This window comes from Cucumis sativus, chromosome 2 (assembly GCF_000004075.3).
Source record: "Cucumis sativus cultivar 9930 chromosome 2, Cucumber_9930_V3, whole genome shotgun sequence".
In the NCBI taxonomy this organism is placed as follows: domain Eukaryota; kingdom Viridiplantae; phylum Streptophyta; class Magnoliopsida; order Cucurbitales; family Cucurbitaceae; genus Cucumis; species Cucumis sativus.
Window position 1 is genome coordinate 20,970,699 of NC_026656.2, and position 16,267 is coordinate 20,986,965.

A 16,267-nucleotide genomic window follows, 5' to 3' on the forward strand; every position below is an offset into this window, starting at 1 on the left:
ATATATTTTTCAATTCCTACCACATTTATGTTTCTAATATAAAAATACATAAATAATAATATTGCAAATATAAAAGCCTAATTATAATCATCAAAATACTATTGTTTAATCCACTCTCCAAACTAAGCCTATAAAGGATAAAGAATTTCAAAATAACCACACATTCTACTAATACTAGAAAGTCCACCATGGTTGATAACAGCTTGTCACTATTCATTAAAAGTAAATAGAAAACAAATATTTTTCTCATACATTTCTATTTTCTATTTGTCAAATACGTAAGCTAAATCATCTCAACTATACTCAAAACTCTATTCTAAAAGTTCCATTTTATTTCTTGAAGTTTGAAATTTGTTTCAAAATTAAACTAACACTTAAAGTTTTTGCCATCAAATTTATGAACGAAAAAAACTGTGCATATATATTTATTTATTACTTAAATGAACAAATCCAAATCTATAGGGAAAAAAATCTCAATAAATTTAGGAGCTACAGTTAAAAAGAATGTTAAATAGAAAAACGAGAAAACTGAGAGTGAAATTGCCTATAGATTTTAAGGACTGAAATTACCTCAGTTATAAAAATCTAACTATAAATTATAAATGAAATACATATATTAACGTGCAATACAACATCACTTGTTTAATTTTTGTTTTTTATTTTTTAGAAAAAGACTATAATTCAATGGATAAAAAACAGTAAGAAAATCAAAAGAGAATCAAATTATAAAAATGAATAATACAGAGTAAAGAACCAATCAATCTTGATTTGGGAATGTCTCTTCCAAATATAATGTCTCCATTTAATTAATGATTGAAAAGGAAAAGAAAAATGGGCAAAAATTGAGATGCGTGTCTGAACAGCAGCCGTCGATCACATGCTGTGTGTAGTCAGTGGAGATAAAGAAAAGGCGACGCGCTTTACAAGACATGAAAACGACAATTTGATCCACCGTTTTGGATTTGGATTTCGGTATTGCGAAGGCCATCATAGAGAGCCCACTTCACCATTTTCATTTTCATCCCCATAACCAATCACTATTCATCCTTCTCTTACCCTTTTTTTTTTTTGTATATAAAAGACAAATGTTTACTTTTAAGGAAAAGTATATTTTCATTTTTACTTTCAAAATATTGTATGTATTTTATCGGTAAACTTTCAAGTTTTGTTTCGATTTGAATGTGTAGAATCAATCTATGATGTATTTTATTTTGTCATATTTGAATCTTCTCACCCTTTGTTGTCGTTAATTTGACATTCAACCTGGAAAAACATGTAAGTATAGGACTTAAATCTAAGTTCATAGGAGTTTTTTATACCACTAAACTAACTTTTAAAATTGGTATTTTAATCATTTTTTTATATGTATGTAATATAAAAAACATAAGTCTAGAAGTGAGTTCAAGCTTCTTAGACTTATACTAAATTCATCGGTGATCCTAAAAATTTGGTGAGTTGTGAGTCGTGAACTTTAATAATATTTTGCTTTTAGTAAATACTCTTTTTAATCGTTATATTAACACCTAATAGTTAACTCATTGTAATTTACTAAATTCTTATCTACCTCACTATCAATTTAAAAGGTTAACTTCGTAATTATTTTATTTTAAATTAATTAACAACCATTGGGAAAAAATTAACACCAAGAATGTGAAATATTGAATTGCATTGAATAAGTGGAAATTAAAATAAAAAATCAATGGTAAATAAAAATATATACACTAGTCTAAAACATGAATAAAAATTAGACACAAATTTCATCGACATAAATGTATTATTTTAAAACGTTTAATATTTGTTTCGATCAACTAAAGAAATAAGTACTTTCTATTAAAAACGAATACGTTTATTTAAAATATGACTTTGAAATTTTTCAAAAGCTATTACGTAGTTGACAAACACTTTTTTTTTTTCAAAAGCTATTTGTTTTTAAAATGACTTATTTTCAAAATTAAAACAATTAAAAAAGCTAAGACATAAAGAGAATGTAAAATTTGAAAAGTTAAACTAAAATGACTAAATTTGATCCATTCTTTTCTAGATCGAGTTAATTTCAATATGTGGGAGTGATTATTTTTCTAATGAAAAGTACACAACAACAATGTTAATTTTTATTTAAACTTCTTTAATTAAAAAAACAATTGAAACTATTTGGAGTGACTGTCAAACAGTCTAATTTTTTTCAAAATGATTTAATTTTAAAATTAAACACTTAAGAATGTATTATCTATTATTTTTTATTTTTCTTCAAAGTATTAACTTATTATAACGTTGAGCGAAATTATTTTTTTAGAAAAAAAACAATGTAAAGTATTAAAGTAGTGTTTGGAAAAAATCATAACAAAGTAACTCGAGAAAATGTTAGTTCTTGTAATAAATTTAGTCCTAATATAAATTTAATCTTTCATTTTTATAATCTAAGAACATAACCCCTAATTATCATAATGTAACAATTAAGTTCCCATTTAACAAAAACCTTGTGAACTTTAGTTCCATGTTGCAACATGTAGTATTGTTAAGATTTTATGAAATTAGTGTCGAATTTTATTTTACACATGGTTTAATCTAATCATTAAAAAAGATTTACCTAAAAAGACACTTAATTATGATAAAGTAAAATTGATGGTAACTAAGATTAAATTATTACTTTTTAGAGGCAAATGTTTATATACATATAATTTATAATGGTTTAATTATCCTTAGTAGATCTTCTAAAAAAAAAAAAAACAATTAATTCTTATACATTTTTTTTACATAAATTTAAAACTCAAATTAGTTTAGATATTCATATTCAAATCTTTATTTTTGGTATTTTGCTATTATGGATCAATTTCACAATTTTGCAATTTTGTAATCATTATTGGAGCTCAAATAATTAAATTGAGGTTTAAACTAATCATCTTTTTTAGATTTATCCTCTAGTTTGGTAGAGTTTAAATTAAAACAAATACTTAGAGAATGTGAGAATGTAAAAATGAAACAAAATTGTTAGAACAGTAAAAAAAAAACCTCTTCAAATTACGGAACCAAAATAATAATAAGAAGATATATATATATATATATACCAAATTAAAAATTAAGTTATAGAAGTCAATTTTTGTAAGGAGTACATATTTAATTAAAATATTCAAAAAGTATTTTAGACCCAACATACAAATCATATACAAACTATAATATTTTAATACTACGTATAATTGTTTTGTAAATTTTCGAAATTATCAAATGTTTTAGATATAAGTACAAGTTTTAAAATATATTATCATCACCCAAATAGCAAATCCAAACCTATAGAAACTAGTGTGAACTTTTTTTTATTGAAATGAAATGACCTTATTGTTTTTTTCTTATTATTATTAATGAGTTAATACGGATCAACATATATATTTTGTTGTATAACGCCTTGTCATTTTTCCTTAGTCAGACTCGAATAGAATAGCTAATCAAGTACAAATATGAGTAGAATAGCAAAGGTGTGTTCGTCGTTGTTAATACGTTTGCTTGCAGCAATCGTGACCCTTACACGTCACAAAATTAGAAATATAAGATTTGGGTGAAGAAGATAAAATAAAAAAAAAGAATGTAATTGAAGAGAAGTGGTAAAAGAATAGTGTGGGTTTTAGAAATTTGTTGTTATTTAAAATGTTGAAGGCGGTGGTTGGAATGAGATGGTCCACATGGAGAAGGTAAAATATGGGTAATTAAATGGAAGGAGGCCCAGTAGGAAGCATCCACGGACTTAAGGAGGAGTAGCTCTCTCTCTTTCTTCTCTCTCACTCTATATGTATATAATAATATACATATTCATGGGATTATCTCATTTTCAGTACACTTTCGGGGCCCTACGACTCCTCGTGCTATGTTCCTCTCTTTTTCTTTCAACCTCCGCATCTCATCCTTCTTTGTTCCTTCCCCCCACCCCATTTTTCCGGATTATTTCATCTCTCCAGATCTCTATTTTTCCTTCCTTTCTAAATTACAATTCAACTGCTATAAATTTTGAAATATATTTATACATGAAAATCAATTGATGTATTATGTGTTACGATAAACCGTTCAAATTATAGAGTTCAAATCCTACCATGAACTGTTCAAATTATAACATCACTTGAATCATCGTTATTATTTTTTGTTTGATGGAGCACGTATTTGAAGCAGACGGCATTCATCATAAACACAAAAATAATAAACCCATTCTTTCTTTCTATTTGTTTCAAAAGTTCTCTTCTTTTCATAATTATTTTTTTAATTAATTATCGATTCTCAAGTTTTTGTTAATTTTTAACAAACCATTATTTAGGCGGATAAAAATACTTTTTATAATGACTAAAGTGATAATGGTTAAATTCAAGTAAAAGAACAATACATTGCATATATGAAAGCTTGTAGACTAAAATTGTAATTTGTTCAATAAAATTAAATGTTAGAAAATGTTTTTATCACGTAAACTTACACTCTCGTTCAAGTTAAATAATGATGGGACGTTTGTTTTATACCACAACAAAAAAATGTAAAACTTTAAGATTTGAATAATCAATTTTAAAAGTAGAAATTGATATCATTAATGAATTAAATTATGCTCGTGTTGAGAGGAAAATGAATGAAAGAAATAGATATTACATAAAATGAAATAAAGAACGTTATATTTTGCTTATTTATTAATATGCACTAGCTATGATATATGTCCTACTATATCAAATACTCAAGTAGTTATTATACCAAGCTTAGTTAATTAATACAACTTCTAAAATTGAACGGTAAAATTTGATATTTGTCATAAAATCAAAACACTAAATCTAGATTCAAACAAATGGGTCTAAGTCTAAGATATTCTATTTTTTCAGTATTTTTTTTAATGAGTAATTTTTATTAAAGTCGTTCAAAACTTGACTATATTTGAAAAATTATAAACTATTCATATGACATAACAAAGATTCAAATGTTATAAACTTAACAAATCTAAAAACGACATTTTTGTTCAATATCAAATTTAAAATTAATACAAATATATGTTAACATATTTATTTTTTGTTAGTTCTAAGAATCAAGTGATACAAGAGATCAAATGACAGGTCAATCAATCCCGACACATAATTAAACTAAACATCATTGATTGATGTATATAGTAACACGATTTCTTAAAAAATAAATAAAAATAAAAGGGTATTTTATGTTTAAGTAATTAAAATAACTCTATGATTAAAAAGATCCCTTGGATATATTATAATTAAAATTAAAATATGCAATTATTCCTCGATTAATGCACATGGGGTTGCTCTTATATTTACAAACACTTGAAATCTCATGCCTCGTTTTTTAAACTTATTATGTTGGAGAGATCGTGTAGAACTCTTTGATGATTAAATTGCTACCTATTAGTGCACATGGGTGCTTGGGATACTTAGCCAGTGTTAGCCAGTGTAGTTGCTATTCAAACATTTTTTCGGAACCTAATTGCAAAAGATTTTCAAATGTATTCCATATTCTAATCATATGAGATATAATTCATTTAGTCATTACTTTTTAATTATTTTGGTTACCTTAATTACTTTTCAGCTAGTTTTGAATTTTTTGTTATTAACCTTTTATTGTTGAATAAAAATTCAATTTAGCTTGTAAATATCATCAATCCATCCGAAAACCTTTTCAAGGGGCATTTTGAAAACGACATATAATTGAATTGAGTGGGTAAAAAAATTTCACTCACCGTTTGGGTGCACCAATATAATTGAAAAGGTTTATTATCTCGTTGTTTATGTTAACTTATATTTCACACACCGTTATTTGCTTCATTTCTCCTAATTACTTTTTATCGTTTCAACTAAAATTTTCATATTAAGAAGTATTTTTTTTTGTGACATACATATGGATAATTTACTGGTATTTGTTGTCTCACTCTAACAATACGTGGGTGGTTCTTCTTTAAGCTTAGAAGAAGCTTATTGTTGAGTAGACCTCTTGTTGCTTCGTTGGGTTTCGTTTGCTTGTTTGAAAAAATTGTTCATTTTCTTTGGAAAGAAAAACTTACCTGAATTAAAAGAAAGAAGATGGTGCTTCATACTAATGAAAAATTGAAGCTTTCAAAATTATTGAAACCAAGTATTAAACTTCTCATTATTTATAAGTAATTTTAAATTAAACCAAATGACATAGCCAAATAAAATGAGAAAGAAGCAACAAAGCAAAGACTACGACAAGTCTCAAGTCAAAAAATGACTTCTTAAAACCAAAATGGAGCCTTGACCAATATCAAGTATAATGCTTAAAAACGCATATTAAGTTCACTCAGTTAAGACGTTTGCTAACGAATGAAAGTAGGAAGGTGTTTGAACACAGATAATTTAATCCAAGATTCATGTGAGTTTGAATTGTAATATTAAACTCATTTTACACCGACAACTTTTATTTAAACTATATTTTTCATATTTTTCACCTTTTACAGTTTCATTGTTATTCCCTCCAGTTTACACATATTTTTGGATAGTTTTTTTTTTGATTTTCCTGTTCCAATTCTCCTAAGAAAACTGTTTGGAAAATTTTGCTTCTTCATGCCTATTTAATTTTTTTTAGCTCAAATATTTGGGATGTGTGAAATTAAATTATTGACATTTTAAATAATAATTAATATATCGTGGGATTGACAATTAGAAATGTCATAAGACATACATAAATTTGCTCATAGTCATAACTTGTTTAAGGAAAATGTTTTCTATATTTACCACAGTAGGCAAAGTTCTACATTAATTGCCTATCTCTTTCACCTTATTTTTTTAATAACTTTGTGGGTCCAATCACATTAAATACTTTAATTATGAAATAAAATTTATAGTAGAGTATACTACAAAAATCAAACAAATGTTCACCCCATAAAAATTTCTACTAATTTATTTATAAATAATCCATTTCTCCAATTTTCCTTTTCAAAAATTCTCTCTTTTATCCAATTAACCCAATTTCAGTCTATTTGATTGAAGGAAATGAAAAAGTACCTTATATTATATTTTTTGTAAAGAAAAAAATAAATTTAAAAATTGGACGGGAGATTGGATTTATTAAGAGGGTGACAGAGGAAACCATGTGATTAACAACAGGCTTTTGTCCCATTTCCATCCCATCCAATGTCCCCAACATTTCTTTCTATCTTTTATTTATCTACTTATTTTTTACTTTCAAACTATTATAAATATTAAAATTACAGTTGTAATTAAAATCAAACTTTTGTTTATAATTAAAAAATTTAAAGGATTAATTTCTAAAAATAGTTAATATTAACTAGGCATGCTTTGAAAGATTTAGGTTTTTAAATCGGGTTATGTAATAAGTTTGTATTTGTATTTTGATATTGATTTTTAATAATAAGTTTATTTGATTCTCATTATTTTCGATGTAATATTGATTTATGCTGATTTTATGTTTCACGATTTCATTTATTTGCAAATTCCAATACTTTCAATCATATCCAAACGTTTTCATTTTCATTCAAAGAACGTAAATATAATGGGAATTATCACCATATTTTAGATGATTTTTGAAATTTAGCGTTACTTAATTATTTTATTTAGCCGAGGAAAAGGACAAGCTCCTGAGATTCAGATTTTCATGAATGGCAATTTCCGTAGTTCTACACCAACAACGAGGGCTTCCTTGTATCCTTCCATGCATATAATCTCCCTCTTCCCCTCCTCCTCTCTCATCATCTCTCCGCCCCCCCTCTCTCTCTCTCTCTTTTCCTCTCTCTTTCTCTCCCTATACAGAACGTCCAACAATGCAGAACGCCGCCGTCATCTTCTTGTCGGTGCTTCTCTCCGCCGCCTTCCATCCTGCTCTCAGCCTCGTCGACGGTAAGCTTCCACTGACGTCCCCGTTAGTCTCCGACCACACACTCACCGGAATATTGCGCTTTTCTTCCTTCCATTTTTAAAAAGACTTGAATCTACAATAATGAAGGAAAAAAAAGGGTTTTTATCTTTATCTTATTTTAAAACAAAATTATTTTTTAGGAGAAAAAACTTGGGTCTGAACCAAGTTATTTGGTCATAATTTATCATGAGTCTAATATTTTTACTCAATTTCTTTTTCCTAACTTTAGAGTAGGCTAGGAAAGTGAACTTTAGTTGAAGTGACGTTACCATTTTTGTCTGAGATCAGAGCTTCAAATCTATTAAAGAAAATTTCAAAATTAGGCTGAAGATAATACTTTCAACCCATAATGTACTAAATAATTTTTCGAGATGAAATTAAAATTTTAGTCGTGTAATTTAGAAATTTACCGTTTAGACCCCATAGATCTTAAATAGCTAAAGTTAGAAGATATCTCGATTTAAGTTTCCATACCTTATTGGTACTGAAAGAAACATCATAAATAGTCTTATAGTATTGCAATATTCTACTAGATTATAATATCTATGGTGCCTATATTCAACTATAGAAATTGAATTTTAATTCTAAACGATAAAATCAAATTTCCTCTAAATTAGAGACTAAATTTAATTTGTTTCTTCTTTTTTTCAAATCGTAACCGGACCTACCTACCTTTTTATAGAAACTTTGTTTTCTGTGATGTGACCTATTTTTTATCGGAATATTTATAATATATAGAATTAGGTTTGTTAAAATCAGGAAGTCGTAGTTGGATTGAAAACATGATTCTTTACTCTCTACGAAGAATGGAGAATCTTTTTAACTAAAAAGTAAAAATTTTAAAAATCCAAAGCTTTGATTCCTCACGTTTGGTGTAGGTTAGGTAAAACAAAAGTAAAAATATGGAGTACGAATTAATAATGTGTTATATTTTTTTCCCTTGAGCGTGAAAATTACTTTCTATGGATAAAGACCAATCCGGCCTTGCTGGAAATCCAGTCGGTCACGTGATAGCGAAATATCTACAATTCGAGACCGACACGTAAAAGTTGTGTATACAGAATTCACTCATGGACGGTTCTGATTGAATCAAAGTTGGGCCCCACTGCTTCGCTGGCGCTTTATAGGCTGATGGGGGAATTGGAATCCCCAAATCCCCCACATGCTTTCTACATTTATCTTTCTTTTTTATAATCATAAACAAAATCCCCATTTCCAAGTTTTTTTTCCTTTGAAACTTTAAACTTATGTTATAAAAATATTTCTTATAATAAAGTTTTTTTTTAAAGAAAATACAGTCCTTGTACTTCTTGGGAGTTGAATTTAATGTGTGTTTTTTATTTTTACAAAAATGGTGAGTTAATATGAACTCCACAGTTACACTGCAAGTGTGGTAATTTTCTCATTTATTTCTGCTTTCATAGGGACGAAGGATTCTCTATTTATCTTTTAATCTAACTTTTCACATTTATATATAAAAAATGATGATCCTATAATTCTACCCCACAACTTATTGACCCCAACATATTACACCCTCATATTCCACTTACGTCCCCTTCAGGTGTTACTTCTCATGTTAAAAGTGATGTAAAATTTGATACCATCACTCATGGGTAAAAAATTGGGTAAATCTGATTAAAACCATATCCATTTAATTCGAAATTCCATCAATTATTACAATAAAAACAATACTTTTTGGACACATAATTGAAATGAAATAAAAAGTCAAGTGTATTTTGATTAGTGTATTTTTGTTTTTCCTTGTTAATTTAAACTAACTTTTCAAATTTTCATTTTCTTTAGGGTATTTGCCAAATGGGGATTTCGAGAGAGGTCCGAATGCGTCGGACATGAACGGCACGGTGGTTAAAGGTCCATACGCGATACCGGAATGGGAAATTTCAGGCTTCGTTGAGTACATAAAGTCCGGGCAGAAACAAGGCGACATGTTGCTGGTGGTGCCGGAGGGGGCGTTCGCCGTTCGGCTAGGAAACGAGGCATCGATCAAACAAAAGATTAAAGTAGTCAAAGGACTTTACTATTCAATCACTTTCAGCGCCGCCCGAACGTGCGCTCAAGAGGAGCGTCTCAACATCTCCGTCGCGCCGGACTGGGGGGTTCTTCCGATGCAAACCCTTTACAACAGCAATGGATGGGACTTATACGCTTGGGCCTTCCAAGCCGAATCCGACGAGGTCGTTATTCTCATCCATAACCCTGGTGAAGAGGAAGATCCAGCTTGTGGCCCTCTCATTGACGCCATTGCTATTAAGACCCTCTACCCTCCTAAGGCCTCCAATGGTGAGTTTCTGTTTTGAAAATTAATTGTTCAAATCGTGGTGATTGATTGAGTACTGCAGCATTTAAGACCTTCTGGAATACAGTAGTTGTTTGAATTTATTGTCTCTGTAACAATGTGGGTAGTGTTCATTTATTGCTCTGTTCCAACCTATTATTTTCTACGATCCTTGGAGTTTTTCAGAGGTTTGATTTGGAATCGTCGTTTTGTATTCTACAGATAATCTGGTGAAGAATGGGGATTTTGAGAGTGGCCCATACGTGTTTCCCAACGCATCATCAGGAGTTTTGGTCCCACCGAATATCGAAGATGACCACTCTCCGATCCCCGGCTGGATGGTTGAATCTCTCAAGGCCGTCAAATACATCGATTCCGACCATTTCTCCGTTCCGAGCGGGAAACGCGCCGTCGAGTTAGTCGCAGGAAAAGAAAGCGCAATAGCCCAGATCGTCCGAACGATCCCTGGAAAAACCTACATCCTCTCATTCGTCGTCGGCGATGCGAGCAACTCGTGCGAAGGATCTATGGTCGTTGAAGCTTTCGCCGGAAAAAACACACTGAAAGTGCCGTATCAATCGAAAGGCAACGGTGGGTCGAAACCAGCTGCGCTAAAATTTAAGGCGGAATCGACGAGGACAAGAATTATGTTCTTGAGCACATTCTACACCATGCGAAGCGATGATTTCTCGTCGCTGTGTGGACCGGTGCTGGATAAAGTGAGATTGTTGAGCGTTAGAAACCCTAAAGCGTGAAGAAGAATGGTGAAGAAATTAGAGGAAGAATTTCGTTGGGGGGTTTGAATATAATAGTAGTAAGAAAGTTGAAGTTGTTCTTCTCTGTGAGTGGTTTTGATTGTAATGTTGAAGACGATGATGAAGATGAAAGAGAAGGGAAGAGCTCTGCTTTTGAAAAAAGAGGGATTTTAGCGGAAAAAATCAATAAATAAAAATATATAAAGTAATTAATACGATATTTATAATATTAATTATATATATATATATAAGCGATAGGGTTTCTATATAATAGTGTGATTTCAAGGAGGGGTTTTCTGTAATCGTGATGTGCAAAAAAAAAATCGACTTGAATCGATTTTTTTCTTACTTTTTAATGAATTACAATTACCATATTTCATGAATAACTTTGGTTTTTCTCTTTTCTTTTTTCCTATTCAAATTTTAAATTCCACTTTTCTTTTAAGTTTTCCTAACTATCAAATCTTTTCTTTTATTGTTAATTTTAGGATAAATTTTCCAATTAAAAATACACCTAATTATTAATGTGATAAACGAAAACTGTTGGATTTATATTTTTTAATGTATTGAGAAACAGAGAATGAAATGAAAGTCTTAAAATTTTCTCTTCTCTCTGAGTTAGTTTCCTGGCTGCTCTCGTTGGGGTCCACCTTTCACCGTTTCCGCCGATTTGAGAGAATAAATGCAATTATTATTGTTGTTTTAGAAAAATGGTTAAAAATATAAAATTTAAATTAAACGTCAAAAATAATTATAAAAAAAACTATAAATCCTTTATTTTATGTGATTATGAATTTAAAAGTTTAGAATAAATATGATAGATAAAAGAGGTCCTTTAAGCTGTCTAATATTATAATTTAGACCCTAATTCCTAACTCTTTGGATGTGCAAATTATTTGGGTGCACTTTTGGTAAGTTTGATGGTTGTAATTTATGTTTTGGTTGGTTATAGTAATGGGTATATTGCTTGACCGTTTCGATTTTGAAAATTCGAACCAAAAATAGTATGGTTATCATGGTTTTCTAAAATAGGTAAATATAAACTTTTCTTCTTTCATGGAAGCTTTTACTTAATTGGTGGGAGTTCTCTAACTTCATTTTCAAATTGTTTTGATAACTGTAGTCTAATCAAATTATTGAAAACCGAAGAGTGGTTGAAAGACGTGAAGAATTGACAATGGAACGAAATTTGGATCGTTAAACTTGAAAATAGTAAAAGAGAAAGTTGAGACAAAAAGCAGATCATCCAACTAGGATAAGATATCATTTCATTTCTATGTTTTGGTACCAATACTTTCCTATTCTATGCTATTATTTAGGCAAAAAATTAAAGAATAAACACACTTGTGCTCTTTCCACAAAAAGGATAATAATTATTGTGATATCGAAAATGGCTACCTAACATACTAATTTTAGGAAATAATTATAATTTTTGGTTTCCACCCTCTTATAACCAATTGAAAATTTTGTTAAGTTTGTGTTTATGGGTGAGGTGGTTTTTTATTTATTTATTTTGGATTTAACATTTGGGTTCTTTGTATTACTATTATTAAATGTGTGTATGATTTATTTGGTAATTAATTAACATACACAATAATTAAATCCAGTGAGAGAGATAATATGATATTGTTCACGGTTACGAAACAACATTTATTTAAAAACAATATAATAATAAAACAAAATAGAAAAAACACTAAAAGATGACATCACGTTGAAAAATATATAAAGGTTGGGTTGGATTGAGTTGTGTTGAATTTTGTATGTTTTATTTTCGTTGGGTTGAGTACATGTTACATTTTTTTAAAATATGAATTGAACTAATTTAATTCGAATTTCTAAAATATTACAAATATCTTGACGTTTGTAATAGATACTGATTTTTAATTATTAAAATATGTTGAGATAAAATTAAGTATTTTAAGTTAATAAATAATGTATTTTAAAAAACAAATAATCCAACCATCAAATCGTAGAGATATTTTATAATTTTAGTATGGGTGTATATTTTATAGTTTTAAAATTTACACATATGATATATGAATAGCAAACATCAGCTGAGGTCAAGGAGAGAACTTTTTCAAAATTAATTGAAAAGATTAAATATTTTAATAGTTTTATATTAGATACTTTGTTTTAGAAAAACTACTTTCTTTGAAAAATTGACACGAAAAGGACAAATTCGCATATCCAATTTGGAAAGCCCACCAAAGACTGGTCCAGGCCCACTAGGAAAAAAGCTCAACTAAGTCAACAATATCGTACCCACGTGTAGGGCTGAAATTCAAGCGGACATTTGAAGCGGGACTTCAATCCAAGGGCGCAGAAAATCGCGTCGAATAAAAGCCGAACCCCTTCCCTTCACCAAGTATAAATCGCCTACCATGACCGTCGTTTACACTGTGCTTGCCTTCTGCCCTCCATTTCCGCCCTCCCTTCGTCTGTAATTTTACGCACTTCTTTTCGTATTCTTGATCCTCAGTCGCTTCTACACGTTGCCGATGGTAAAATTTCTTCTCCATTCTCTTTTTCCTGCTTTGGTATTCGATATTTTCGACGTCTCTACTTATTTTCGGTTTCATTTCTTTGCTCAGGCGCTGCCAAACCAGGCCACCGTAGATTACCCTAGCTTTAAGCTTGTAATTGTCGGAGATGGTGGAACAGGTATGGACATCCGTTTTATTCAGTTTCATTTTCTCGTTATATCTTTCAGCTCAATTTTGCATGTGTAGATTTTAGGAATCAGAATTATATGATGCTGTTCCTTGGTTTGCACTGAACCCTAGCTGTTTTAGTAGAATAGAAACTGTGTTTTGTTCCTCCGTTTTTCATAGCGTATGAAATCGATTGGAGATTATACAAAAAACTGGTTATCGGACTAGGCTTTAGAAAGGCGAAACATGCTTCATTCGTATCTTTTGATCGGAGAGTGTTAGATCTATGAATTTCTCTTTTTACGGTTTTTTGTTTTTTTGCGATGATGTCATTAATCTCTAACGGTGGATCGTGTTTTGATCCAGGGAAGACAACTTTTGTAAAACGTCATCTTACTGGAGAGTTCGAGAAGAAATACGAACGTAAGAATGAGCTTTGTTGTTAATTATTGTTTGTCGTTTAGTGTATGATATCTGTAAGGGTTAAGTAGTAAAATAGTATCTGGCCTGACTTGATTATGTTATGTATAGCTACAATCGGAGTTGAAGTTCATCCACTGGACTTCTTTACGAACTATGGAAAGATAAGGTTTTACTGCTGGGATACCGCTGGTCAGGAGAAGTTTGGTGGACTTAGAGATGGTTACTAGTAAGTGTTCGTGTGTTGTATCAACTGCTTTATGTTCACAATAATGATTTTCAGTTATAATGTGCTGGTATATGCTGTTGGAGCGCGATACTTTTTCGTGTGTGTCTGTTTGCTGTATGACTGTTTCCATTGGATTTATGCATGTGATTCATGTGCAGTTTTTTAACCACCATGAAGCAATCTTGAATGAACTTGTTCGTTGTATAGTTTTTGTGCAAGACTTTAGGATTTGTGTTTTCCCGATGAGGCATTTGACTGCTGAATATCTATTAGCTGAAATTTAGTGCTTCTTTTTGGTTTTGATTTCTATTAGTCTCTACTATGGAAATTTATTGCAGTCTGGTCTATCCAGTTCTCCTGGAAGCCTCTAGTGCTTAGCTGAGTACAGTGGGTGGGAATGTGGGAATGTTACACGATTTTATCCCAAGATGCTTTTGAATGTTCATCAACCTTGCTGAATAGTTCATTGTAATTGATGCTTAAGATAAATTTTTTGGTGGATGATTCTGCTTGTCTGATGTGTCTCTCTATCCGACTTTTTGTTTAAAAAGTATGGTTAGGCTATAATTTGGCTGGCATGATAATGTTCAACACAAATAGGTAGTCTTAACTATCCCATTTGTTAGATTGATATTTGATTTTTCTAATTTCTTTCGTTTATTCACATGACCGACCATAAAGAAAATATTGGAAAAAATTGAAAGGATATGTATAGAGATACTTAATCTGTTCGTTATATAGAGTAGCACTCCTTCGGTTTCGGTTTGAGTTGTTTAGTACTTCAATTAATTGATTGTTTTTCCTTCTCTGTCTTGCACTCGTACTCTGCTTCAGTATTCCTATGATTTCAGTTAATTGTTCTTTCTTTGTTCTTAATGCGATTGTTTTGCCAAGCTTACTTTGAGTTCCTTGTTGCTTTGTTGACACTTGTTCAATTTTATCCATTCTGACATGTTTAGTTATGTCTGTTTTTCTTTTTCGTTAATATTAATATCCTTAGTTTGTGTGTATAATCAAACTGTGCTTGTTTCTTGTTTTTGAATTTTTCAGCATTCATGGGCAGTGTGCCATCATCATGTTTGATGTCACAGCTCGTTTAACATACAAAAATGTCCCAACATGGCATCGTGATCTCTGCAGGTATTGTGTTTCCAACCCTATGGCTCTGGAACACTTGAAAATTTGCTATTTTCCTCGGAGGTTTTGATATGTTGTGTAAAATGGAGGAAAATAGTAATTAGCCGTCTTTTTTGTATAGTATGTAAGTCCTAAAGTTTGGGTTTGTCGTGCATTAGGGTTTGTGAGAACATACCAATCGTATTGTGTGGAAACAAGGTGGATGTGAAAAACAGACAGGTTAAAGCAAAGCAAGTGACCTTCCACAGGAAGAAAAATCTTCAGTACTACGAAATCTCAGCAAAGAGTAACTACAACTTTGAGAAGCCCTTCTTGTACCTTGCCAGAAAGCTTGCTGGGTACGTTCGATCCTTTAAGTTTAGTTAGTTCTTTCTGACTTACATATATTGTGGTGCCCTCTGCTGACAAATGAATTCATCTGTTATGGAACTTGCAGGAATCCAGAACTCCACTTTGTCGAATCACCTGCCCTTGCTCCTCCTGAAGTCCAAATTGACTTGGCCGTTCAAGAACAGTAAGTAACTCGAACCTGATTAAATATTTAAAACCCATATCCCTTGCCATCCACACAGTATAGGATGTCTTTTGTTACCCCCAAGTTCTGAAGATGTGTTTTCTTGTTTTGTGTTGTATCAGGCATGAACGAGAGTTGGCGCAAGCTGCTGTACAACCTCTTCCTGACGAAGATGACGATGCTTTTGACTAAGTGCCTTATTTTATACAAAGGGCGTGCATTTGGGGCAAGCTTTTGCCGTATAGTGATTGTGGTTCGTACGGGTCGGTTGGTTGTGTCTCGCTATGTCTGTTTCATAGTAGGTTTTGGTTTTGGTTATGGTTTGATATATTTTAACTACTGTTATCGGTTTACAATTTTGATAAATGAATAGCATTTGCACTTTCTTTGTTTTATCGGTAATAGTAA

General features: G+C 30.7%; 2 protein-coding genes across 2 annotated transcripts; both read left to right on the forward strand.

Moving 5' to 3' along the window:
* Positions 1 to 7,681: 7,681 nt before the first annotated feature.
* LOC101219952 lies at positions 7,682 to 11,294 on the forward strand. Its single transcript, XM_004138689.3, has 3 exons — positions 7,682 to 7,838; positions 9,661 to 10,158; positions 10,376 to 11,294. Exons 1-3 carry the CDS (start codon positions 7,763 to 7,765, stop codon positions 10,906 to 10,908), a joined length of 1,107 nt encoding a protein of 368 aa, XP_004138737.1. The 5' UTR covers positions 7,682 to 7,762; the 3' UTR covers positions 10,909 to 11,294.
* A 1,956-nt stretch (positions 11,295 to 13,250) lies between these two features.
* LOC101219711 (GTP-binding nuclear protein Ran1A) lies at positions 13,251 to 16,254 on the forward strand. The gene is made up of 8 exons (XM_004138688.3): positions 13,251 to 13,409; positions 13,500 to 13,569; positions 13,926 to 13,982; positions 14,091 to 14,208; positions 15,259 to 15,348; positions 15,504 to 15,683; positions 15,782 to 15,859; positions 15,982 to 16,254. Exons 1-8 carry the CDS (start codon positions 13,407 to 13,409, stop codon positions 16,049 to 16,051), a joined length of 666 nt encoding a protein of 221 aa, XP_004138736.1. The 5' UTR covers positions 13,251 to 13,406; the 3' UTR covers positions 16,052 to 16,254.
* Positions 16,255 to 16,267: the final 13 nt, after the last annotated feature.

What these genes read in the sequence shown, in the direction of transcription:
- LOC101219711 (XM_004138688.3), top strand. An exon ending in CTTGCCAGAAAGCTTGCTGG is followed by an intron (nt 15,684 to 15,781) that starts GTACGTTCGATC and finishes TGGAACTTGCAG; the next exon opens with GAATCCAGAACTCCACTTTG. An exon ending in GACTTGGCCGTTCAAGAACA is followed by an intron (nt 15,860 to 15,981) that starts GTAAGTAACTCG and finishes GTGTTGTATCAG; the next exon opens with GCATGAACGAGAGTTGGCGC.
- LOC101219952 (XM_004138689.3), top strand. Translation starts at nt 7,763, where the DNA reads ATGCAGAACGCCGCCGTCATCTTCTTGTCGGTGCTTCTCTCCGCCGCC. An exon ending in TGCTCTCAGCCTCGTCGACG is followed by an intron (nt 7,839 to 9,660) that starts GTAAGCTTCCAC and finishes CATTTTCTTTAG; the next exon opens with GGTATTTGCCAAATGGGGAT. An exon ending in CCCTCCTAAGGCCTCCAATG is followed by an intron (nt 10,159 to 10,375) that starts GTGAGTTTCTGT and finishes TGTATTCTACAG; the next exon opens with ATAATCTGGTGAAGAATGGG.